Source organism: Scyliorhinus torazame, chromosome 5, assembly GCF_047496885.1.
Source record: "Scyliorhinus torazame isolate Kashiwa2021f chromosome 5, sScyTor2.1, whole genome shotgun sequence".
NCBI classification, from domain to species: Eukaryota; Metazoa; Chordata; class Chondrichthyes; order Carcharhiniformes; family Scyliorhinidae; genus Scyliorhinus; species Scyliorhinus torazame.
The window spans coordinates 83364479-83390714 of NC_092711.1; the positions used below are offsets into that span (position 1 = coordinate 83364479).

At 47.3% G+C, this 26236-nt stretch overlaps 2 protein-coding genes across 4 annotated transcripts in view; both read right to left on the minus strand.

Annotated features, from left to right (window-relative positions):
• Window positions 1-26236, minus strand: part of LOC140418685 (uncharacterized) — a 207869-nt gene that overhangs the window by 100880 nt on the left and 80753 nt on the right. The window lies entirely within an intron of this gene.
• LOC140418683 (uncharacterized) overlaps window positions 15006-26236 on the minus strand; it is a 47352-nt gene continuing 36121 nt past the window's right edge. Inside the window, exons 1-3 of one of the 3 annotated variants that reach the window (XM_072502239.1) lie at window positions 21128-21239; window positions 17896-18011; window positions 15006-16210 (exon numbers count right to left, since the gene is read on the minus strand). In XM_072502239.1, coding sequence (XP_072358340.1) covers window positions 15150-16103 — 954 coding nt within the window. In that variant the 5' untranslated portion in view covers window positions 16104-16210; window positions 17896-18011; window positions 21128-21239 and the 3' untranslated portion in view covers window positions 15006-15149. Of the gene's footprint in view, window positions 16211-17888; window positions 18012-21127; window positions 21240-26236 lie in introns of those variants that run through there. The other 2 variants (XM_072502240.1, XM_072502241.1) reach the window with 2 other exon arrangements.

Genomic DNA, 26236 nt, shown 5'->3' on the forward strand with positions numbered 1-26236 from the left:
TTTAACATCATAAATCATCCCAGTCGGCTTCCGGGTGCGGCGATGACCAGCTAAGTCGCACGTTTCGGCAGCTCCCGGTGGAACGGACTTTTGGGCTCTTAATAGGAGCCCCAACGGCAATTTTAACGGCTAAAAACACTGTGCAGTAAACCAGAAGGGAATCCCCCCTGGACAGGGATGGAAAAAGGAGGGGAAAGTGGCCGGATTGCAGTGGATCCTTTAGAGCAGCGGCAAGGAAGGCAAGCACAAAGCAAGATGGCGTCGGAAGGTGGCAGTTTAACATGGGGCCCTGAACAACAAGAGTTCTTGAAATGCTGTGTGGAAGAACTTAAAAAGGAAATGAAGAAGGAGCTGTTGGCCCCGGTATTACAGGCGATCGAAGGGCTAAAGGATGAGCAAAAGACCCAGGAGCGGGAGCTTCGGGTCGTGAAGGCAAAGGCTGCCGAGTACGAGGACGATATACAGGGCCTGGTGGTGAAGACGGAAATGCATGAGGCACACCATAAACGATGTGTGGAAAGGCTGGAGGTGCTGGAGAACAACGCGAGGAGGAATAACTTAAGGATTCTTGATCTTCCTGAAGGTGCAGAAGGAGCGGACGTCGGGGCATATGTGAGCACGATGCTGCACTCGTTAATGGGAGCGGAGGCCCTGGCGGGTCCGCTGGAGGTGGAGTGAGCATACCGAGTGATGGCGCGAGGACCGAGAGCAGGAGAAATTCCTAGAGCCATAGTGGTGAGATTCCTCCGTTTTAAGGACAGAGAGATGGTCCTTAGATGGGCAAAGAAAACTCGGAGCAGTAAGTGGGAGAACGTGGTGATCCGCGTATACCAAGACTGGAGTGCGGAGGTGGCGAGAAGGAGGGCGAGCTTTAATCGGGCCAAGGCGGTGCTTCACAAAAAGAAGATAAAATTCGGAATGCTGCAACCGGCAAGACTGTGGGTCACATATCAAGGGAGGCACCACTACTTTGAGACGGCGGATGAGGCGTGGACTTTTGTTGTGGAAGAAAAATTGGAATAAGCGGGTTATTAAAAAAGAACGTTTGAAACAAAGTGGTGGGGCGAGTATGGGGGGCGAAGAGGGGGGGAAAAAGGGGGGAAAGAGGAATTTTATGTTATTAATCCTGCGATGCGGTAACTTTTCTCTCTTCCACAGGTGGTGGTGGGGGGAGGAAGGGAGGTGGAGGAGATGGGGCGTTGGCCATTGGGGGCGGGGCCAAGGGGGAAGCGCGGGCTTTGTTCCCGCGCTATGATAATCATGGCGGGAATAGGGAAGCAGGAAGGAGGGGGCGTCGCACGGTGCGAGCCGAGGTCACGGGGGGAAGCCGAGGTCGGCCAGAGTTTGCTGACTTCTGGGAGCAACATGGGGGGTGTAACTACGCTAGTGGGGGATCTAGCGGGGGGTGGGGGGTGGGAGGGGGGAGTTATTGGGTTGCTGCTGCTGGGGAGAGGGGGGAGCTGGTATGGGGTGGGGTGGGCGGGGGGGCACCGCCTGGCGGGGGACACAGCTGCGTGGGAACCGGGTGAGGAGCTGGAAAAAGGGATGGCTAATCGACAAGGGGGGGGTAAAAAGCCCCCCAACCCGGTTGATCACGTGGAATGTGAGAGGGCTGAACGGGCCGATAAAGAGGGCACGGGTACTCGCACACCTTAAGAAACTTAAGGCAGACGTGGTTATGTTACAGGAGACGCACTTGAAACTGATAGACCAGGTTGGACTACGCAAAGGATGGGTGGGGCAGGTGTTTCATTCGGGGCTAGATGCGAAAAACAGGGGGGTGGCTATACTAGTGGGGAAGCGGGTAATGTTTGAGGCAAAGACCATAGTGGCGGATCGCGGGGGCAGATACGTGATGGTGAGTGGCAAATTACAGGGGGAGACGGTGGTCTTGGTAAACGTATATGCCCCGAACTGGGATGATGCCAATTTTATGAGGCGCATGCTAGGACGCATCCCGGACCTAGAGGTGGGAAAGTTGGTAATGGGGGGAGATTTTAATACGGTGCTGGATCCAGGGCTGGACAGGTCGAGGTCCAGGACTGGAAGGAGGCCGGCAGCAGCCAAGGTGCTTAAAGATTTTATGGAGCAGATGGGAGGGGTAGACCCGTGGAGATTTAGCAGACCTAGGAGTAAGGAGTTTTTGTTTTTCTCCTATGTCCACAAAGTTTATTCGTGAATAGACTTTTTTGCTTTGGGAAGGGCGTTGATCCCGAAGGTGAGGGGAACGGAATATACGGCTATAGCCATTTCGGATCACACTCCACATTGGGTGGACTTGGAGATCGGGGAGGAAACAGAAGGGCGTCCACCCTGGAGAATGGACATGGGACTAATGGCGGATGAGGGGGTGTGCCTAAGGGTGAGGGGGTGCATTGAAAAGTACTTGGAACTCAATGATAATGGGGAGGTCCAGGTGGGAGTGGTCTGGGAGGCGCTGAAGGCAGTGGTTAGAGGGGAGCTGATATCAATAAGGGCACATAAAGGAAAGCAGGAGAGTAGGGAACGGGAGCGGTTGCTGCAAGAACTTCTGAGGGTGGACAGGCAATATGCGGAGGCACCGGAGGAGGGACTGTACAGGGAAAGGCAAAGGCTATACGTAAAATTTGATTTGCTGACAACGGGTACTGCGGAGGCACAGTGGAGGAAGGCACAGGGTGTACAGTACGAGTATGGGGAAAAGGCGAGCAGGTTGCTGGCCCACCAATTGAGGAAAAGGGGAGCAGCGAGGGAAATAGGGGGAGTGAGGGATGAGGAAGGAGAGATGGAGTGGGGAGCGGAGAGAGTGAATGGAGTGTTCAAGGCATTCTATAAAAGATTATACGAAGCTCAGCCCCCGGATGGGAGGGAGAGAATGATGGGCTTTCTGGACCGGCTGGAATTTCCTAAGGTGGAGGAGCAGGTGTGTGTGGGACTGGGAGCACAGATCGAAATAGAGGAAGTAGTGAAAGGAATTAGGAGCATGCAGGTGGGGAAGGCTCCGGGACCGGATGGATTTCCAGTTGAATTTTACAGGAAATATGTGGACTTGTTCGCCCAGCTACTGATGAGAACCTTTAATGAGGCAAAGGAAAGGGGACAGCTGCCCCCGACTATGTCAGAGGCAACGATATCGCTTCTCCTAAAGAAGGAAAAAGACCCGCTGCAATGCGGGTCCTATAGACCTATTTCCCTCCTAAATGTAGACGCTAAGATTCTGGCCAAGGTAATGGCAATGAGGATAGAGGATTGTGTCCCGGGGGTGGTCCATGAGGACCAAACTGGGTTTGTGAAGGGGAGACAGCTGAATACGAATATACGGAGGCTGCTAGGGGTAATGATGATGCCCCCACCAGAGGGGGAAGCGGAGATAGTGGTGGCGATGGATGCCGAGAAAGCATTTGATAGAATGGAATGGGATTATTTGTGGGAGTTGCTGAGGAGATTTGGTTTTGGAGATGAGTATATTAGATGGGTACAGCTGTTGTATAGGGCCCCGATGGCGAGTGTGGTCACGAATGGACGGGGATCTGCGTACTTTCGGCTCCATAGAGGGACAAGGCAGGGATGCCCTCTGTCCCCATTATTGTTTGCGCTGGCCATTGAGCCCCTGGCAATAGCATTGAGGGGTTCCAGGAAGTGGAGGGGAGTACTCAGAGGAGGAGAAGAACACCGGGTATCTCTGTATGCGGACGATTTGTTGTTGTATGTAGCGGACCCGGCGGAGGGGATGCCAGAGATAATGCGGATACTTCGGGAGTTTGGAGAATTCTCAGGATATAAACTGAACATGGGGAAAAGTGAGTTGTTTGTGGTGCATCCAGGGGAGCAGAGCAGAGAAATAGAGGACTTACCGCTGAGGAAGGTAACAAAGGACTTTCGTTACTTGGGGATCCAGATAGCCAAGAATTGGGGTACATTGCATAGGTTAAATTTAACGCGGTTGGTGGAACAGATGGAGGAGGACTTTAAGAGATGGGACATGGTATCCCTGTCATTGGCAGGGAGGGTGCAGGCGGTTAAAATGGTAGTCCTCCCGAGATTCCTCTTTGTGTTTCAGTGCCTCCCGGTGGTGATCACGAAGGCTTTTTTCAAAAGGATTGAGAAGAGTATCATGAGTTTTGTGTGGGCCGGGAAGACCCCGAGAGTGAGGAAGGGATTTTTACAGCGTAGTAGGGATAGGGGGGGGCGCTGGCACTACCGAGCCTAAGTGAGTACTACTGGGCCGCCAATATCTCAATGGTATGTAAGTGGATGGGAGAAGTAGAGGGAGCGGCGTGGAAGAGATTGGAGAGGGCGTCCTGTAGGGGGACTAGCCTACAAGCTATGGTGACGGCGCCATTGCCGTTCTCACCGAAGAAATACACCACAAGCCCGGTGGTGGTGGCCACTTTGAAAATTTGGGGGCAGTGGAGACGGCATAGGGGAAAGACGGGAGCCTCGGTGGGGTCCCCGATAAGAAATAATCATAGGTTTGCCCCGGGGAGAATGGATGGGGGATTTGGAACATGGCAAAGAGCAGGAGTAACACAATTGAAAGATCTGTTTGTGGATGGGACGTTTGCAAGTCTGGGAGCGCTGACCGAGAAATATGGGTTGCCCCAAGGGAATGCATTCCGGTATATGCAACTGAGGGCTTTTGCGAGGCAACAGGTTAGGGAATTCCCGCAGCTCCCGACGCAGGAGGTGCAGGACAGAGTGATCTCAAAGACATGGGTGGGGGACGGTAAGGTGTCAGATATATATCGGGAAATGAGGGACAAGGGGGAGATTATGGTTCATGAGCTGAAAGGGAAACGGGAAGAAGAGCTGGGGGAGGAGATTGAGGAGGGGCTGTGGGCTGATGACCTAAGTAGGGTAAACTCATCGTCCTCATGTGCCAGGCTAAGCCTGATACAATTTAAGGTGTTACACAGGGCGCATATGACTGGAGCACGGCTCAGTAAATTTTTTGGGGTAGAGGATAGGTGTGCGAGATGCTCGAGAAGCCCAGCGAATCATACCCACATGTTCTGGTCATGTCCGGCACTACAGGGGTTTTGGGTGGGGGTGACAAAGGTGCTTTCGAAAGTAGTGGGGGTCCAGGTCGAACCAAGCTGGCGTTTGGCTATATTTGGGGTTGCAGAAGAGCCGGGAGTGCAGGAGGCGAGAGAGGCTGATGTTTTGGCCTTTGCGTCCCTAGTAGCCCGGCGCAGGATATTGTTGATGTGGAAAGAAGCCAAGCCCCCGGGGTGGAGACCTGGATAAACGACATGGCAGGGTTTATAAAGCTGGAACGGATTAAGTTTTTCCTAAGGGGATCGGCTCAAGGGTTCACCAGGCGGTGGCAACCATTCGTCGAATACCTCACAGAAAGATAGAGGGAATGGAAAAGAAGAAGACAGCAGCAGCAGCCCAGGGGGGCGGGGCGGGGGGGGGGGGGGGGGAGGAACCAGAAGGACTCTCAGGGATGTTAATATATATGTATAATATGTATAGGTTGTTGTTATAGATAATTGTATATTGGACTGATAAATCATATTTTTGGAGAGTATTTATCTGGGACAAGGCAGTTGCCATTTAGTTTTAGTTTTAGTTTTCGTTTTTGTTATATACTATTTATTTCTTGTTTATAAAACTGGCCATTGTTATTTATATTGTTATATTACTGTGTAAAGGATACACAATGTACTGTGATGGTTGGCCAAAAATTTTCAATAAAATATATATTTTTTTAAAAAATCATCCCAGTCAACTTCACAGGAACATTATAAAACAAAGTGAGGCTCCCAGACACAAAAGGCGATATTAGGACAATTGACCAAAAACTTGGTCAGAGATGTGAGTTTTAATGAACATCTAAAAGGAGGTAAGTGAGGTGGAGACGGGGCGGTTTAGGGAGAGAATTCAGTGCTTGGGACCGAGGGAACTTAAAACCATGGTGGAGTAATTAGAATCGGAAGTGCACAAGAGTCCAGGATCAGAGCAGATATCTCAGGGGGTTGTGGGGCTGGAGGAGATGACAGACACAGGGAGAGATGAGGCCATGGAGGGGTTTGAAAACAAGGGTGAGAATTGACTGGGAGCGAATGCATGTCTCGGAGCACAGGGATCATAGGGGAAAGGAACTGGCTGTGAATTAAGACATGGGTAGCAGACTTTTGGAAGGCTTTAAGTTTACCGAGGTAGAATGTGGGAGAGCAGCCAGGTATGTAATGGAATAGTCGAATCGGGAGATGATGATGGTAAATTGCCTTCGTATCTAAAATGGTTAGGGGGTTACGGGGATAGGTGGAGGTGTGGGCTTAGCCAGGGTGCTCTTTCCAAAGGCCGGTGCAGACTCGATGGGCGGAATGGCCTCCTTCTGCACTGTAAATTCTATGAGGTCAGAAGCTCATATTGGATGAAGTGTGAAACCAAGTTTACAAAGAGACTGGCTAAGTCTCAGACTGTTGCCAGGGAGAGGGATGGAATCGGTATGCGAGGATTGGAGATTGGAGCAGGGACCGAACAGTGGATTCAGTCTTCTCCATATTTGATTGAAGTTATTTAGTCAGCAGGAAGAGAACCAGAATGGACCCTGAGTCTGATATCCGGTATAATTTAGTTCGAGAGGGAGAGGAAGAACAAAGGAAACCCTGGAAGATTTGGAGAAACGACATTCGCGATTGCTCATCAAATCTCCACACAGTCAGTTCTGGACACAAGGTTAACATCTGTTATTCTGTCTGCTCAGTCAGGGTGATTCAGATTAATGTCTATCACAAGTCATGGATGAAGTGACTTATAAAGCAGATTCTTATCTCTAATTATATAAATTTGGTAAAAGGATAGAGAAATAATGATCTCATATTTTATTTGGATTTCAGCCCCAGGGAGGAGGGAGAGTGTGTGGGACGGGGATTTACAGCTTTGGGGACAGAAGAGAGAAAATATGTTCCCCAGAAACTGGAATTAACTCTTCTGAATTCCTATCCTGTGCTGATAATGTGACCTTTGTAAACTCCTTTTACAGGGCATTAGGAAAGCGTTTTCAGACATGAAACACAAACCAAATATCACATTAAGATCTGACAGTGTCACTCAATTGATCAGGACCTGAATATCCTCAGACTATAAATGTGGAATGAAAAATGTTTGTGGGAAAATATTTCAAACATCAGATCAGTGTGACTGGTAAAGTACCGAGACACACACGCACCTGAGTGAGAGTGTTCCAGTGAACTGACTGTGGAAAGAGCTTTAACCAGTTACAGCCTGAAAAAACACACCATTCACTGAGGGGGGAAACCATACACGTGTTCTGTGTGAGGACCAAGCTTCACTTGATTGTCTGAAGAGGAAACGGACAAACACACTAACTCCATGGAGATGCCGTGGAAACTGTGGGGTATGATTTTCGCTTTGGGGGTTTCCAAAATGCGAGAGGTCCCGGGTTCATATCCCAGACGAGCTCTGCAAAGCGCTTGACTGGGGAGGTGATGGTGTAGTGGTGTTGTCACTGGATGAGTAATCCTGAGACCCAGCACAATTCTCTGAGAATGCGGGTTCAAACCCCACCATGGCAAATACTTCATTATGGCTTGTATTTCAACTTGGATCCAATCAGGGGCAGCACGGTAGCGCAGTGGTTAGCAAGCTGCTTCACAGCTCCAGGGTCCCAGGTTCAGTTCCTGGCTTGGGTCACTGTCTGTGCGGAGTCTGCACATTTTCCCCGTGTCTGCGTGGGTTTCTTCCGGGTGCTCCGGTTTTCTCCCACAGTCCAAAGATGTGCAGGTTAAGTAGAGTGGCTATGCTAAATTGCCCTTAGTGTCCAAAAGGGTTAAGTGAGGTTACTGGGTTACGTGGATAGGATGGAGGTGTGGGCTTGGGTTGGGTGCTCTTTCCAAGGGCCAGTGCAGACTCGATGGACCGAATGACCTACTTCTGCACTGTAAATTCTATGATTGTGGAAATTGGATGTTCAACAGTATCGTGAGAATCGGAGCAAAGGGTAAGTCACACAGACAAGATGAGCGCTGAGAGAGCATGATGGGATTTAACGGGGAAAGAGGCGAGTTCAGAATTTGGAAAAGAAAGGACTTTCGAGGCAGTTTTACTGAATGGTTTCATGGAAGACGAGCAGCAGAATCAGCTGATCGGATTGTTTCAATGGGTGGGGTTTTCCAATCCTCCCTGCTCGCTGGATCTTCCAGTCCCACAGATCTCTCGGTCTGCTATTCCGGTTCATTGGTTGTCTCATTGAGTTTGCTGTAGGCCTCTTGGGGTCTGTGGAAGAACTCCCGGAGCCTCATTCGCCTGATGAATTCCCTGGAGGGGAAAAATTACATTTTCTTCGCAGCCTTCAGCACGTCATCGATGAAGACGAACATCTTGCCAAGGCCATCCCCACACCCCTACTACTTTCCTTCAAACAACTGCGCAAACTCAAACTGACCATTGATTGCAGCAAACTATCCAGCCTTCAGAAGAACAGCGACCACGACACCACACAACCCTGCCATGGCAATATCTGCATGACGTGCCAGATCATTGACATGGGTACCACCATTACACGTAAGAACACAACCCACCATGTATGCGGTACATACTCGTGCGACTCGGCCAGCGATGTCTACCTCATAGGCTGCAGGAAAGGATGTCTCAAGGCGTGGTGCATTGGCAAGACCATGCAGACGCTGCGACAACGGATGAACAGACATCGCACAACAATCGCCAGGCAGGAGTGTTCCCTTCCTGTCGGGAACTCTTCAGCAGTCAAGGGCATTCAGCCTCTGATCTTCAGGTAAGCGTTCTCCAAGGCGGCCTTCAGGACGCGCGACAATGCAGAATCGCCGAGCAGAAACTAGTGGCCAAGTTTCGCACACGGGTACGGCCTCCACCGGGACCTTGGATTCACGTCACATTATTCACCCCTTACCATCTGGCCTGGGCTTGCAAAATCCTACCAACTGCCCTGGCTTGAGACAATTCACACCTCTTCGAAAGCTAGTGATTCGAAACAAACCTGTTGGACTTTAAGCTGGTGTTGTAAGACTTCTTACTGTGCCCACCCCTGTCCAACGCCAACATCTCCACATCATAAATGAGAAGCATTTAATGCTTCTGCCAGTTTCGAACCATGCACCTTTTGTGCATTAGGTGAATGTGATAACATCTGCGCTGCAGGAACAGCTGGCAGCACAGTACCCAATGGCCCTGTGCAACGCTCAATTGCACAGTCTTGCTGCAGCTTTCAATGGTTCGGCTGGGAGGCCAGGTCACTGATTACATGAAGACAGCTGTTCCTTTAAAACAGATGTCTCAACTTGTCAGACCATAAGCTATAAAACTTGTGTTGAACTTTAGCATTTGTTCAGCAAATATCTAACGGAACAATGCTCTCTGTTCAATCATTAATGCATCATTCTTATCTTCCGACAGAAAATTTCCATCAATTCTACTCAATATTTGTTTCGTTATTCAACGTTGAACATCAGGAGATTGATTTGTTATAAATGACTTCATTTTGAATTGAATAGCTCTCGCGTCTTCACTCTGAATAACTCTGAAATATGCACCATTGAATTGCAAACATGGCTGACCAAGAAAAGGCGGCTTTTCACTGGGTAATACAAATCCCATGAATCTCAGTCAGCTTTTAAACACAGTCAAATATAGTTAAATGGACGAGAATTGAGAATTATGTGTTGCTTATATTTGACCCCTGTGTTTTGGTGTGAAACATTCTGCAGCCTAAATCCCGTTCATGTATAAGAAAGGAGGGGTGACAGCAAATCCGCACTGAGCCTGGATTTCCTCATCTCCCTGAGTGGCTTTTCCTGTTTCTCCATCATGAAGGCCGAATCTTTCAAAAATGTGGTTCAGTTAAATCTCTGCCATTTCCTCTGATTCAGTTACAGTATCGTTTGTGTCTGTCTATATGAGCTGTCTAGATATGTTTTGGATGCTGATTAAAATTTTAATCTGCGTCTACAAAGTCATTAAATTTTTTTGTGAACTGAGCAAACTGCCAAGATCCGCACTTTGTTTTTTTGTGTATGAAACGATCTGTCTGGACTGTACACAGAACAATACTTTTCACTGTATTCGGTATACGTGACAATAAATCCAATCCAATCAAAGAGACAGTTTCTTACTCGTTCTTCAAATTGAAAAGAGTCTTCTTAAAAATTATTCATTTATGGGAGGTGGGCGTCACTGGCTGGGCCAGCATTTACTGCTCATTCCAATTGCCCTTGAACTCTTGTGAGGCTATTTCAGAGGGCACTTACAAATCAACCACAACATTGCTGTGGATCTGGAGTCATGTGTAGGCCAGGCCACATAAGGAGCAGATTTCCTGAAGGACATTAGTGAACCAGATGGGTTTTTACAATTGACAATGTTATCATCAGACTTTTAATTCGCGACTTTTATTAATTTCAATTTCACCATCTGTCAAAGGCAGATTCTATCCCAGATCCCCAGAGCAGTAACCTCGCTCTCTGGATTACTCGGCCATTAACAATACAGGGCAGCACAGTGGCTTAGTCATTAGCATTGCTGCTTCACAGCACCGAGGTCCCAGGTTCGATCCCACCTCTGGGTCACTGTCCGCGTGGAATTTGTACATTCGCCCCATGTTCCCACAAGACACTCTTGGAACTATATTGTCGTGCGACTGTCCTCGTGTAAGCCACAACCTTCTGTTGGTAGCCGGATGTCACTTGACTGATGCCGGACGCCACCTACTGGTGGGAGGTCACACTGCTGACTACATGTAATATTAATTCCAGGCTTATCACCACATCTCGTAACTTCTAAAATTATCGAGTAATTTATTTTTTTCAAACAAATTCTGATAGCTCTGCAGTTTCTGGAAACATTTTGGTTGATCGTGTTATTTAAAAAAATAAATATCTAGTCTTTGCAATATAATTACCTAACATACCAATTCACTTATGATAATCAATGTTCACTACTGAATAATCATGACTATAATGAAATCAATGCATAGTTAATATAGAAAAGGTACAGAAGGTGAAATGGCTGCAGGAAACCACATGTTAGAGGGATAAAAGGGTTTCCTTGACCTTGTTACAAATGACAGTGAATACACTACGAAAATGACAATTTTATAACTAAATGTGATCACACATCCGTTCTTACAGTTTCCTACATTACAACAGTGAATATATTTCAAAAGTACTCCATTGGCTTTCAAACACTTCAGGAGGTCCAGTGGTAGTGAGAGGTTTTATAGAAATGTACACTTGTTCTAATTGTTCGCAAACTCGGATACATTACACTCGGTGTCCTCACCAGAATCATTAATAAAGATTGAGTCTTAATTTTGTGTGATAACCACAACATTGACACCATTTTGAAAACTCTGTGAAATTCCAGACACACCAAATGCACTATTATTTATAGTAAAATACAGCGAGTTGTTGTGATTTACACTGTCTGTAAATGGTGCTGGAATCTCATTGGACTGTAACTTCCAAAAGATAATTTGATTCATTCTGAATAAGAAAACAAAATTGTTGAACTCTGGGATTAAATGGGTCGCTGTACAAAGAGCTGGCATAGGGAAAATGGGCCAAATAGACTCCTCTGTGCTCGAGGAGCCTTATGTACATGTAAAGCGAGTGGTAACGACCTGGAACATTCTGCCTATGAGGGTGGGAGATGCAGAGATGGCGGAAGGATTTCAATCGGAAATTGGACAGACACTGAGAGAAATAAACCCACAGGGATTCGGGGAAAGAACGTGGCAATGGACAGACTGGCTTGCTCCACAGGGAGCCGACACGGTCTCAAAGGGCTGAATGGCCCCATTCCCCACCCTCCAGATGCTGTGATCTCAGGAGAGAAATTCAGCTGCTCCAGTCTCCAACTAACTGGAGTCCCTCAACTCTGGTGCCATTCTAGCACAATGGTTAGCACTAATGCTTCACAGCACCAGGTCCCAGGTTTGATTCCCGGTTTGGGTCACTGCCTGTGCGGAGTCTGCACGTTCTACCCGTGTCTGGGTGGGTTTTCTCCGGGTGCTCCAGTTTCCTCCCACAAGTCCCGAAAAATGTGCAGGTTAGGTGAATTGGACATTTTGAATTCTCCCTTGATGTACCTGAACAGGTGCCGGAGTGTGGCGACTGGGGGATTTTCACAGTAACTTCATTGCACTGTTAATGTAAGCCTATTAGTGACAATAAAGATTATTATTGTTAATGTCCTCTACACCCTTCGAAGAACTTCACATCTTTCCTACAGTGTGGGGCCAATATATAGGGTTCCCTTCGAGAGGGATAGAATTGAAAAGCACGCAGGAAATGTTCAACTTGTTTAGAATCAGGGTTAGACTACACTGGGAGCACTGTCAACATTGGTGATCTCCATTTAGAAAAAGGAAATAGAGGCACTGGATAAGGTGCAACAAAGATTCATAATATACAGAACTGAGAGCATTTAACACTCAGGAAAAGGTTGGGGCTGCTTTTTTCTGGAAAAGAGAAGACTGATGGGTGACCTGATGGAAGTCTTTAAGATTATGAAGGAATTCAATAATCCAACATGAATTTCAGTAGAAACCTCTTTACCCAGCGAGTGGCGAGAATGTGGAACTCACTCCCACAGCGAGTGGTTGAGGTGAACAGCATGAATCCATTGAACGTAAAGCGAGATACACACGAGGGAAAAAGAATAGAAAAAGATGCTGATGGGGGAGATGTAGAGGGGTGGGTGGAGGCTCATGTGGAGCATAAATACTGACACAATCCATGGCTAACCTCAGCCGGTATGGGAATTTAACCTGTGCTGTTGGTGTCACTCAGCACGAACCAGCCATCCAGCCAACTGAGCTAACTGATCCCAGTGTAAATCTGTAATAATTCCTTAAACATTAGTGATTGCCTGTCTCCCGCCACACTATTTAATGTAGTTCCCAGTGTACCTCAGACAACTTGCCCCTCATACCCTGATAGTTTTCTTCTGTGAGAAGCACTGAGATAAATTAAACAAAAGAACCGTGTAACCACCACAGTCCATCTTCATGGCAATGTGGCATGATTTTGGGGGTTTTAAAACAGAAATGGTAATGAAACATCTAACCTGGGCAGCACGGTAGCCTAGTGGTTAGCACAGTCAAGGACAGTAGTGGGAACTTGTGCATGGAGTCAGAAGAGATAGGAGAGGCGTTGAATGAACACTTTGCTTCAGTGTTCACCAAGGAGAGGGGCTATGTTTTTGAGGACGAGAGTGTGATACAAGCGGGTCGGATGGAGGAGGTAGATGTTCTAAGGGAAGATGTATTAGCAATTTTGAAAAACCTGAGGATCGACAAGTCCCCTGGGTCAGATGGGATATATCCTAGGATTCTTTGGGAGGCAAGGGATGAGATTGCAGAGCCTTTGGCTCTAATCTTTGGGTTCTCGCTGTCCATGGGGATAGTGCCAGAGGACTGGAGAGTGGCAAATGTTGTTCCTCTATTCAAAAAAGGGAATAGGAATGACCCTGGTAATTATAGGCCGATTGGTCTTACTTCGTTGGTCGGTAAGTTAATGGAAAAGGTCCTGAGGGATAGGATTAATGACCATTTGGAAAGATGCAGCTTAATCTGGGATAGTCAATAAGGATTCGTGAAGGGTAAGTCTTGCCTCACAAATTTGATTGAATTATTTGAGGAGGTAACTAAGTGTGCAGATGAACGTAGAGCAGTTGATGTTGTATACATGGATTTCAGTAAGGCGTTTGATAAGGTTCCCCATGGTCGGCTCATGAAGAAAGTAAGGAGGTGTGGAATAGAGGGAAATTTGGCCAATTGGATAAGTAACTGGCTATCACATAGAAGACAGAGGATGGTGGTGGATGGAACATTTTCAGACTGGAGACCAGTTACCACCGGTGTACCACAGGGATCAGTGCTGGGTCCTCTGCTATTTGTGATTTTTATAAATGACTTGGAGGAGGGGGTTGAAGGGTGGGTCAGTAAATTTGCTGATGACACCAAGATTGGTGGAGTAGTGGATGAGGTGGAGGGCTGTTGTCGGCTGCAAAGAAACAATGATAGTATGCAGAGCTGGGCCGAAAAATGGCACATGGAGTTTAACCCTGATAAGTGCGAGGTGATTCATTTTGGTAGGACAAATTTGAATGCGGATTACAGGGTCAACGGCAGGGTTCTGAGGAATGTGGAGGAACAGAGAGATCTTGGGGTTCATGTCCACAGATTTCTGAAGGTTGCCACTCAAGTGGATAGAGCCGTGAAGAAGGGGGCTTGAGTTTAAGAGCCGTGGGGTTATGCTGCAACTGTACAGGACTCTGGTGAGACCACATTTGGAGTATTGTGTGCAGTTCTGGTCACCTCATTGTAGGAAGGATGTGGAAGCATTGGAAAGGGGGCAAAGGAGATTTACGAGGATGCTGCCTGGATTAGAGGGTAGGTCTTTTGAGGAAAGGTTGAGGGAGCTAGGGTTTTCTCATTGGAGCGAAGGAGGATGAGAGGCGACTTAATAGAAGTTTATAAGATGATGAGGGGGATAGAGTGGACGTTCAGAGACTATTTCCTCGGGTGGGTGTAGCTGTTACAAGGGGGCATAACTATAAGGTTCGTGGTGGGAGGTATAGGAGGGATGTCCGAGGTAGGTTCTTTAATCAGAGAGTGGTTAGGGTGTGGAATGGACTGCCTGTTGTGACAGTGGAGTCGGACACTTTAGGAACTTTCAAGCGGTTATTGGATAGGCACATGGAGCACACCAGAATGGCAGGGAGTGGGATAGCTTGATCTTGGTTTCGGACAAAGCTCGGCACAACATTGAGGGCCGAAGGGCCTGTTCTGTGCTGTACTGTTCTATAATTCGGTATACATTGTAAAACACAGAAATTCCCCTCCAATATGAGGGAAGCAGCAGAGGCAGCTGATCGGATTCACTCAATCTCAGTCACAAAGAAGTTCCATGAGCTCCTCACAGGTGGAGATGAGGATGGAAGAGACAGGGGAGAGCGAGAGGACTTCAAAAGGAACTAATTTGTGTCAGAGATATTAAAAAGTTTCAACACACTGTGCATTTCACACAGACTTAATTTATTTTGATTTTTAGCCAGAATATTAGCCCCTGTAAATGGGCTGGAGTTTGTTATCAGCAGAAAAGACCCAAATGAACATGGTTCAGTCCTGAATGTGAGTTAACAGCAAAACCCATTCACTGTGGTTACTTATGGCCTATTTGGTGACTCAGCAGGTGGGATGACTGAGTGAATCCCTTCCCACACTGGGAGCAGGTGAATGGCCTCGCCCCAGTGTGAACTCGCTGGTGCTTCTGCAGGTTGGATGACAGAGTGAATCCCTTCCCGCACTCGGAGCAGGTGAATGGCCTCGCCCCAGTGTGAACTCGCTGGTGCTTCTGCAGGTCAGATGACTGAGTGAATCCCTTCCCACACTTGGAGCAGGTGTATGGCCTCTCCCCAGTGTGAATTCGCTGATGTACAGTGAGGTTAGATGAGTGCCTGAAACCAGTCCCACAGTGAGAGCACCTGAACGGACTCTCGTCAGTGTGAACACGTTGATGGCGCATCAGATCCCCAGAACCTTTATAGCACTTCCCGCAGTCTGGACATTGAAATGGTCTCTCATCAGTGTGAACTCGCTGGTGTCTCAGCAGGTTGGACAAATTACTAAATCCTTTCCCACACTCTGAGCAGGTGAATGGTCTCTCCCTAGAGTGAACTCGCTGGTGTGTGGACAGACTGGATGACTGAGTGAATCCCTTCCCACACTGGGAGCAGGTGAATGGTCTCTCCCCAGTGTGAATTCGCTGGTGTGTCTGCAGGGCCGATGAGTCAGTGAATCCCTTCTCACACTTGCAGCAGGTGAATGGTCTCTCCCCAGTGTGAATTCGCTGGTGTCTCAGCAGGTGGGATAACTTAGTGAATCCCTTCCCACACTTGGAACAGGTGAATGGTCTCTCTCCAGTGTGGCTGCGTCGATGAGTTTCCAGCTTGGATGGGGAAGTGAATCCTTTCCCACAGTGCGCACATTTCCAGGATTTGTTCTCAGTGTGACTGCATTGGTGTTTCATGAAGCCTGATGATTGACTGAATCCTCGTCCACACACACAACACATGTATGGTTTCTCCCCACTGTGAATGATGCTTTTTCCTTCCATGTTCAAAATCCGATGATATTCAGCAATGATAAATTGAGGACTCTGTCAGATCCTGATGTGATGTTTGGTTTGAGTTTCCGGACTTTGAAGCCTCCCCTTCGCACACCCTGTGAAACGGATTGAAAACAGAAAATAGGGAGTGAGAGAGAACCCACAAAAACACAAAGTCAGGTTGTGAAATTCAGCTGAATGAATCTGTTCATTTGTGGGGCCGGCACTGGGAAAAAGTGACCATGAAAACTACTGCATTGTCATAAAAACCCAACTGGCCTCTTTGGGAGGAGAGAAAGAGGTGAAGAGGGATATCAAGAGAGTAGTTGGCAAAGCAAATTCGATCTTGAGCTTCATCAACAGTAATATTGTTACCAAAACTATGTTTCTTGTGGCACAGTGATTAGCACTGCTGCCTCACAGCGCCAAGGACCCGGGTTCAATTCCGGCCTTGGTGACTGTGTGGAGTTTGTACTTTCTCCCAGTGTCTGTGTGGGCTTCCACCCGGTGCTCAGGTTTCCTCCAAAAGTCCAAAGGGAAAGTTAGGTTGATTGGCCTTGATAAATTGCCCCTTCGTGTCCAGGGTTGTGCAGGTTAGGTGGGGCAATGGGGTTACAGGGACAGGGCAGGGGTGTGGGCCGAGGCAGGATGACCCTTCAGAGAATCAGTGGAGACTCGAATGGCCCCCTTCTGCACTGATGGAATTCTATGGTTCTAATTCTATTCTATGAATCTTTATAAAGCTCTGGTCGCCACTCTTCAGGAAGAATGTGAAGGTTCTTGAGAAGGTGCAGAGGAGATTTACCAGAATGGTTCCAGCAAAGGAGGTTGAGGGGAGATTTGATTCAGGGACACAAGATTATGCCAGATTTCCATCGGGTGGACAAAGAAACTGTTTTCATTCACCGATCGTACAAGCAGCCGGGACACAGATTTAAAGTTTTGGGTAAAACCTGGATTGAACGATATAAGATCCTGAGGGGTTTTGACAGGGTGGATGTGGAGAGGATGTTTCCTCTTGTGGGAGAATCAAGAACGAGGGCATCCATTTCAGATGGAGATGAGGATTTTTTATTCTCTTGAGGGTTGTAAGACTTTGGAACTCGCGTCCTTAAAAGTCAGTGGAAGCAGAGACCTTGAATATTTTTAAGGCAGAGCTGGATAGATTCTTGATGAGCAAGGGGGTGAAAGGTTATCAGGGGTAGACAGGAATGTGGAGTTGAGGTTAGAATGAGATCAGCCGCAATCTTATTGAATGCTGAGCAGGCTCGAGGGGCCGAGTGGCCTGTTCCGAGTTTGTATGTCAAAGGTACAGGCGATATGAGGTGATATGAGATTTATGTTTTTACACAGCGAACGGCAATGACCTGAAACTTGCTGCCTATGAGGGAGTTTGAAAATAGACACAATGAATGATTTGATTTCAACGGGAAATTGGATAGACATCTGAGGGGAAATAACCTGCGAGGAAACAGGGAGAGAGCAGGAGAATGGCACTGACTGGATTGCTCCAGAGAGCTAGCATGGACTCAATGGGCCGAATGCCCTTCCTTGTGCCATCATGTCTCTGACTCTTGTGTAATCTAGTTTTGTAATTTAACCCCGGGATATTCAGTTATCACTCAGGTAAATCTGTGCTACACTCCCTCCAAGGCCATTCTATCCTTCCTCAGGTTTGTTGTCCAGAACTGAACACAGTTCTCCAGGTTTGGTCTAACCAGGGTTTGTGAATCTCGGGGCTTTTCCAGTCACACTGAGACCTTAACTCTTCCCTCACAGACAGAACAGACAAACCTTTTACCTTCCACACCCAGATGCTGCTGAAATTCAGGTTCTGGTGAATCGAGTGATTCTGTCAGATCGCGATGTGACGTTTGGTTTGCGTTTCCAGTCTGTTCAACCTCCACTTCCATTATCCTGTCAATTTACAGAAACCTCACTGTCAGTTTAGGATAAAAATTCACAACATTCTCTCCTCATCAACTTGATTGAATGTATTCCTGGAGGTTTGATCACATGACCTGCCCCCATCCTCCAGCTATTAATCGGTCAACACATCCATCCTTGTGACACACTGCCTTCCTCGGCCAAATGGGAAGCAAAAGGATTAATTACCTTACAGGACAGTTACTGTCCTAATGGTTTTCCAGCCACCCAGCTATGAACCTCGCCAACGCAGGGAGCGGAGTTGGTGTGAACTCGGGGAGAGGAGCTTTGGAACAGTAAATATAAATAACTTACCTCAGGGATTCACGGCCTAGCCGGCAGAGAGCGGAGTTGGGGCGAATCCAGGGAGGAGGAGCTTCAGAACAGGAAATATAAATAACTTACCTCAGGGATTCACGGCCTAGCCGGCAGGGAGCGGAGTTGGTACGAATCCGGGGAGGAGCAGCTTCGAAACAGTCAGTATAAATAACCTCGGGGATTAATGGCCTAGTCGGCAGGGAGCAGAGTTGATGTGAATCCGGGGAGGATTAGCTTCGGAACAGTAAATATAAATAACTTACCTCAGGGATTCATGGCCTAGTCGGCAGGGAGCGGAGTTGGTGCGAATCAGAGAGGTGGAGCTTTGGAATAGTAACTATAAATTTTTTTTTTCAAATTTAGAGTACCCAATTCATTTTTCCAATTAAATGGCAATTTAGCGTGGCCAATCCTGCACATCCTTTTGGGTTGTGGGGGCAAAACCCACACAAACACGGGGAGAATGTGCAAACTTCACATGGACAGTGAGCCAGAGCCGGGATCGAATCTGGGACCTCAGCACCGTGAGGCAGCAGTGCTACTCACTGCGCCACCCTGCTGCCATCAGTAAGTATAAATAACTTACCTGTTGGGTATCTGGACTCTGGGCAAAAACTGAAACGTGACATTAGAGTAATTAACTAAGTCGGGTTGTAGCTAGATTAGTAACTAGGAGATAAGTAACCAGGAGATTTGTAACTAAGAGATTGCTGAATGTTATCTATATCAATGACTTGGATGAGAAAGTACAAGGCTTGATCAGTAAGTTTGCAGATGACACTAAAATAGGTGATATTGTAGACAGTGAGGAAGGTTATTAAAAATTGCAGCTGGATCTTGATCTGCTGGGGAAGTGGGCCAAGAAATGGCAAATGGAGTTCAATACAGTAAGTGTGAGGAGTTGCATTTCGGAAAGTCAAATCAAGGTAGGACTTTCACATTGAATGGTAGGGCCTGAGGGAATACCATGGAACAGAGGGACCTTGGAGTTCAGATGCACGGTTCTCTAAAGGTGGAGTCACAGGTGTATAGGGCAGTGAAGAAGGCTTTTGGCCTTCATCAGTCAGGGCATTGAGTATAGAAGTTGGGAAGTTATGTTGCAGTTGTACAGGACGTTGGTGAGGTCGCACCTGGAGTATTGTGTTCAGTTTTGGTTGCTTTGCTATAGGAAAGATGTTATTAAACTGGAGAGAGTGCAGAAGAGATTTACAAGGATATTGCCAGGACTCAAGGGACTGAGTTACAGGGAGAGATTGGACAGGCCAGGACCTGTTTCTTTGGAGCGTAGGAGACTGAGGGGTGATCTTATTGAGATGTATAAGATCATGAGAGGCATGGATAGGGTGAATGCTCTGTCTTTTTCTCAGGGTTGGGGAATTGAGAACTAAAGGACTTTGGTTTAAGTTAAGAGGGGAAAGAATTAATGGGAACCTAAGGAGCAACGGTTTTACACAGAGGGTGGTACGTATGTGGAATGAGCTGCCGGAGGAAGTGGTTGAGGCAGGGGCATTGGCAACATTGAAAAGGCATTTGGACAGATACATGGATAGGAAAGGTTCAGAGGGATATTGGGTTAGCTTAGATGGACCTTTTGGTTAGCATGGACCAGTTTCGGCCGAAGGGCCTGTTTGTGTGCTGTAGATTCTATCCATGAACCCCAAGTCTCTTTGGGCACCCACTGTATTTAACCTCTTACCATTTAAAAAGTACTCAGCTCTAACCTTTTTTGGTTCAAAACAGATAACCTCACACTTGTTTACATTGCCACAATCTTGGCCATTCACCTTGTCTGTCAATATCTGTCAATCGGGGCTGGTTTAGCACAGTGGGCTAAATAGCTGGCTTGTAATGCAGAACAATGCCAGCAGCGCAGGTTCAATTCCTGCAGCGGCCTCCCCGAACAGCCGCCGGAATGTGGTGACTAGGGGCTTTTCACAGTAACTTCATTGAAGCCGACTTGTGACAATAAGCAATTATTATTAATATTATCATTATCTTCTTACAGTGTTATGTTGTCATCAATGCTGTCTACGATGCCACCAAACTTTGTATTATCAGCAAAAGTGCAGAAGAGGCACTTTGATCCATCGAGTTTGCATCAACACATCAAAATCTGACCCACCTACCTAATCCCATTTGCCAGCACTTGGCCCATAGCCCTGAATGTTATGACCTGCCAGTCTTCATCCAGGTACTTTTAAGAGGATGTGAGGATTCCAGCAGTTTCCCAACAACAGGCATTAAACTAACTATTTTCCTACTTTCTGCCTTTTTGAACAGGAGGGGTTACATTAGTCTTTTCCTCTAATGCAGTGACATGGTCACTGGGTCAGTGTCTCCCCCTGGTCTCTGTGAGGTTGTTTGTGCAGAGAAGCCGGAAGCGGTGGACAGTGAGGGGAGAATGTTCATTGTTCGGCTCTGGGGCCGCTCTGTTGTTTGTAAACACCGTCCGTCCGTTCCCCTCCCCGACACTGACCTCTCACCTGACACATCACAACGCGCGGAGTGATTGACGGCAGCACCGAACCAATAGGCGAAGAGTGGACAGATCCGGAGGACCGGTCGGGAGCGACTGGTCCTCCAACCAATCAGCGCGAATGATGAGGCGGGACTGGGCTGAGTGAAGCATGCGCAATGTGATTAATGGCGAGGCAGCAAAACGTTCTATCTCGGATCCACAATCCGTGAAGGTGGGAATGGCGGGACGGAGAGAGAGATGAATCAGGAGGGTCGTTAGGCACGCTTCGTGTACATGTTATATAGACCAAAAATCCGGAAAAATAACCTACCGGTACCTGGGGATCTGAGCGCGAGCTGCAGCTTTGTTACAGACAAGATTAAGCTAACGCCATCTTTATTTGGCTCTGGCAGACGTGCGCATGCGCCATCTCAATATTCGTTTCGTGGCAGCAGTGGGTATGCGCCCTTGGCATCCTTTGGATCACTAGCAGTAGTGCGCATGCGCCCTCGGCATCCTTCTTTGGCGCACTAGCAGTAGTCCGCATGCGCCCTCGGCATCCTTCTTTGGATCACCAGCAGCAGTGCGCATGCGGACCCACCATCTTTATTGGGCAGCAGAGGGCAGGCTCAGTGGCCATCATTGTTGGGGGCAACATTTTTGAAACGTTTCTTCATGACAGAATGTCCAGCAAACTGCTTCACTCTGAGTTACAAATTCCTATTTATGGGGCAGAATATTTGTCCAGGGCAGTGACAATAATTCGAATTTATATTGTGACTTGAACGAAATAAAACTTTGAAGACTTTCAGAGAAACGTGACAAAATAACAATTGACACTGAGCCACATGAGGAGATATTAGATTTTAAGGAGAATCTTAACGGAGGAAAGTGAGTCGGAGAGTTTTAAGGAGGAAATTGAGGCCTTGGGAACACAGTAATGGTGAAGAGATTAAAATCAGGAATGCTCAAGTGGCTCGAATTAAATGAGTGCAGAGATCTCAAAGGGTGTGTGTGTGGAGGAGATTACAGTGATCAGGGTGATCATTACCATGGAGTAAACAATGAAAAATTTAAACTTTTTGTGCCTTTTAAAAGGAAGCGTTTGTAGATCAGTGGGCACAGGGGCTGGTGTGAGTAAGCACATGGGTAGCAGAGCTTTGGATGGGATGGAGGGGGTTGTTTAATGTTGGAGCCCGGCTGCGAGTGCGTTGGAATAATTTGTTTGAGAGGTAACAGAAGAATGGATGATGGTTTCTGCAGCAGATGAACAGAGACTAAGGTGGAGTCGAGCTGTGTTCCTGAGGTGGAAATCGGCAATCTTGGTGATGGTGTGGATCTGTGGTCAAGAACTCATCTGGGGGTGAAATATTTCACCATGGTTGTGAACAGTCTGCTTCAGCCTCAGACATTTGACAGGGATGGAATTGGTGACAAGGGAGTGAAGTTTGTAGAGGGGACAGGAAGGGAATGGATTCAGTCTTCTCAATATTTAAATGGAGGAAAGTTCTGCTCATCCAGCACTGGATGTTGGACAAGATCGGACAGTGTGTGTCTTGGAAAGGAACTTGCAGGTGGTGATGTTCACATACATCTGCTGTCCTGCTCCATCCAGGTGGTGGAGGTTAAGGGTTCAGGAGATTTTGTCAAATTGTGATTCAGTTGTTGGTCCATTGCTTCCCGTTACCCTCACTCCGTTCTCACTCTCCCTTCCATCAACCTTTTTGATTCTCTCTCTCTCTCCCACTAACTCTCTTTCTCTCTCACACTGTTTCTCACATAAAATTCTCTAGCCCAGAGAGTTGTGGATGATAAAAACAATAATCATTATTGTAGGCTTACATTAACACTGCAATGAAGTTACTGTGACCATAATTGAATATATTGAAGGCTGAGATGGTGAGATTTTTGGTCTCTCAGCAAGTTAATGGACGCAGAGAGCTAACGGGAAAGAGGAATTGAAGACTGAGATCAACCACAATCGTGTTCAATGGCAGAGCAGGTTCGACGGGCCGAATGTTCTACTTCTGCTCCTATTTCTTGTGTTCTTGCAGAGGCCCAAGTTTTGTGTAGTCTCAGGACGGGTGGCAGGTTCCCTTCCCTGAAGGGCATTAACAAACTGGTTCACTTTTCACGAAAGGTTCAACAGTTTCCGTGGTCACTTTTTCCTAGTGCCGGCCCCACAAGTTACCAGATTCATTTAGCTCAATTTCACAACCTGCCTTTGTGTTTTTGTGGGATCTTTCTCACTCCCTTTTTACTGTTTTAAATCAATTTCATAGGGTATTAGCAGGGAAGGATGTGCAATTGGAAAAACTGCAACCAAGCACCACATCAAAATCTGACAGTCGTGTAACTGATCACAATCTGAATATCATCAGATTTTGAACATGGAAGGAAAAAGCACAGTTCACAGTGGAGAGAAACCGTACACGTGTTTTGTGTGTGGACGAAGCTTCAGCCGATCATCTGGTCTGTCACTACACAAACACAGTCACAGTAGGGAGAAACCATGGAAATGTGGGAACTGCGGCAAAGCGTTCATTTACCCATCTGACCTGGCAACCCATCAACGCATTCATATTGGGGAGAAGCCTTTCACCTGCCCCGAGTGTGGACGTGGATTCACTCAGTCATACAGCCTGTTGATGCACCAGCGAGTTCACACTGGGGAAAGGCCTTTTACCTGCCCGAGTGTGGGAAGGGATTCACTCATTCATCCCAACTGCTGACACACCAGCAGATTCACAATGAGAGACCTTTTAAATGCAAGAAGTTCTCGGGATCAGGTGTCCCATCAAAGAGTTCACACTGACGCGAGACCGTTTAAATGCTGCCACGAGGTGACATCATCCAAAAGTGTTAGTTTTCACATGTACACTGACAACACCCAGCTCTACCATCCCTCTCCATTCCTCCACTTGTTACTAAATGATCAAACTGCTTATCCCACATCCGGTACTGGATGAGCAGAAATTTCCTCCAATTAAAGATTTGGAAGACCAAAGCCATTGTCTTCAGTCACCATTAGAAATTCCGTTCCCTAACTCCCGAGTCCATCCCTCTCCCTGGGAACTGTCTGAGGCTGAACCACACTCTGCACAATCTCCGTGTCAGATCTGACCCCAAGATGAGTTTCTGACCCCAAATCCACACCACCACTAATACCAGATATTTCAGTCTCCATAATGTCACCTGTCTCCAACCCCACCCCAACTGCTGCTGAAACCTCATCCATGCCCCTGTTACCTTTAGACTTGGTGATTCGAATACATTCCTGTCCAGCCTCTCATATTCACCCCACATGGAAACGTGAGCTTATCCAAAACTCTGCTGGCCGTGTATTTTCTCACAACAAGTCCTGTTCACCATCACCGCTGTGCTCACTGACCTACATTGGGTCTGATTAAGCAAAGCCTCCATTATAAAATTTGCATTTGTGTTGTCAAATCCCTCCATGGCCATGAACACCGTCAGCCTTTAACCATAGAAGCAATAGAGCCCTGTTCAATGTGGGGAGAAACAGTTCACGTGTTCTGAATGTAGATGATGTTTTAGCCGATGATCTGACCTTTCGAACGATATGAAGTCACGCTGGGGAGAAATCTTGGAAATCTGGGGATTGTGGAATAGATTTAATCAGACCTGGAGATTCATCGACCTGTTCACACTGAGGAGTGACCGTTAATGTTCTCCGTGTGTGGGAAGGGATTCACTCAGCTAACCAGCCTCACTTATTCATGGTCAATCTGTGCTGGACTGTTACCAAGTGCAATGTATCTTTCCTGAGGTTTGGTGGCCAGTACGGAACACAGTTCATGCAGCAAGTGAGGAAAAGACAGCAGGAATTTCTCTAATCTGTGGTTTACAAGGACACATTCTCTGGTTCCCAGCAGTTACGTTTCTTCAGTAATTTCCTCATTTTCCCTAAACTACCCTGCCTGTTGATTCTATTATTTCTGATCATTCCATTACTGTAGCTATAAACATCACACATTAGAATTCAATCTGTTCCACTATTCACTCTGGTTTAAGTTTACGTTGAGGTTAATAACAGACAAACTCTGTCCTCTCCCCAATCTGATTAGAGTTTCCAATGAGTCGATTCTGTGGAATGGAATGTCTTATCAGCGTTTCCACGGTGACCTGTCTGCAGTGAAGGAATGTCTTATCAGCGTTTCCAAGGTGACCTGTCTGCAGTGAAGGAATGTCTTATCAGCGTTTCTACAGTGACCTATCTGCAGGGAAGGAATGTTTTATCAGTGTTTCCACGGTGAGCTGTCTGCAGTGAGGGGAGGGGGGGAGGGGGGGGGGGGTGCGGGGGGGAGAAACAGTGGAGGAACCGGTGATGGTTTCTCTGATCTCTGAATGAAATGTTATTTTTAAAGCGAAGGGTGTCTACTGGAAAATCTGAGTACCAAGTGCCAGCTTGAACCATTCTCCAATCCGTTGCAGCACAGCTCCCTCTACATTGCCCCATGAAACACTCCCAAGGCTGATACAAAATGGTGTTAGATACAGAGTAAATCTCCCTCGATGCTGTCCCCATCAAACACTCCCATAATAGGTATCATAGAATTTACAGTGCAGAAGGAGGCCATTCGGCCCATCGAGTCTGCACCGGCTCTTGGAAAGAGCACCCGACCCAAGGTCAACACCTCCACCCTATCCCCATAACCCAGTAACCCCACCCAACACAAGGGCAATTTTGGACACTAAGGGCAATTTATCATGGCCAATCCACCTAACCTGCACATCTTTGGACTGTGGGAGGAAACCGGAGCACCCAGAGGAAACCCACGCACACATGGGGAGGATGTGCAGACTCCGCACAGACTGTCCCAAGCCGGAATCAAACCTGGGACCCTGGAACTTTGAAGCAATTGTGCTATCCACAATGCTACCGTGCTGCCCAAGTATAGCACAAGATCAGATACAACGTATATTCTCCTCTGCACTGTCGCCATCAAACACTCCCAGGCCAGGTGCAGCACGGGGTTAGATTCAGAAGAAATCTCCTTATACACTGACCCCATCAAACACTTCCAGGACAGGTACAGTACAGGGTTAGATACAGAGTAAAGCTGCCTCTCCAATCAACCACTCCCAGGACAGGTACAACACAGGGTTAGATACAGAGTAAAGCTCCAGTTCCTCTCGATCATCAAACACTGCCAGGTGCAGATACACAGGCAGGTTATCAAACCATCCCTGGATGCAAAGGCTAGGAGAGACAGTATGGAAGGTATGGCAAGCTGGGACTGTTAAAATTTGGTTTTGGGATTGCAGATTACCCACAAAGTGGAGTGGGGGAATGGGGTTAGATCAAGCTTAAAGCGCATCCAGATAGATAAATCCCCGGAAACTGATGAAATGTATCCCAGGACGTGTGGGAGGTTAGGGGTGAAATTGCGGGTCCCCTAGCAGAGATATTTGAATT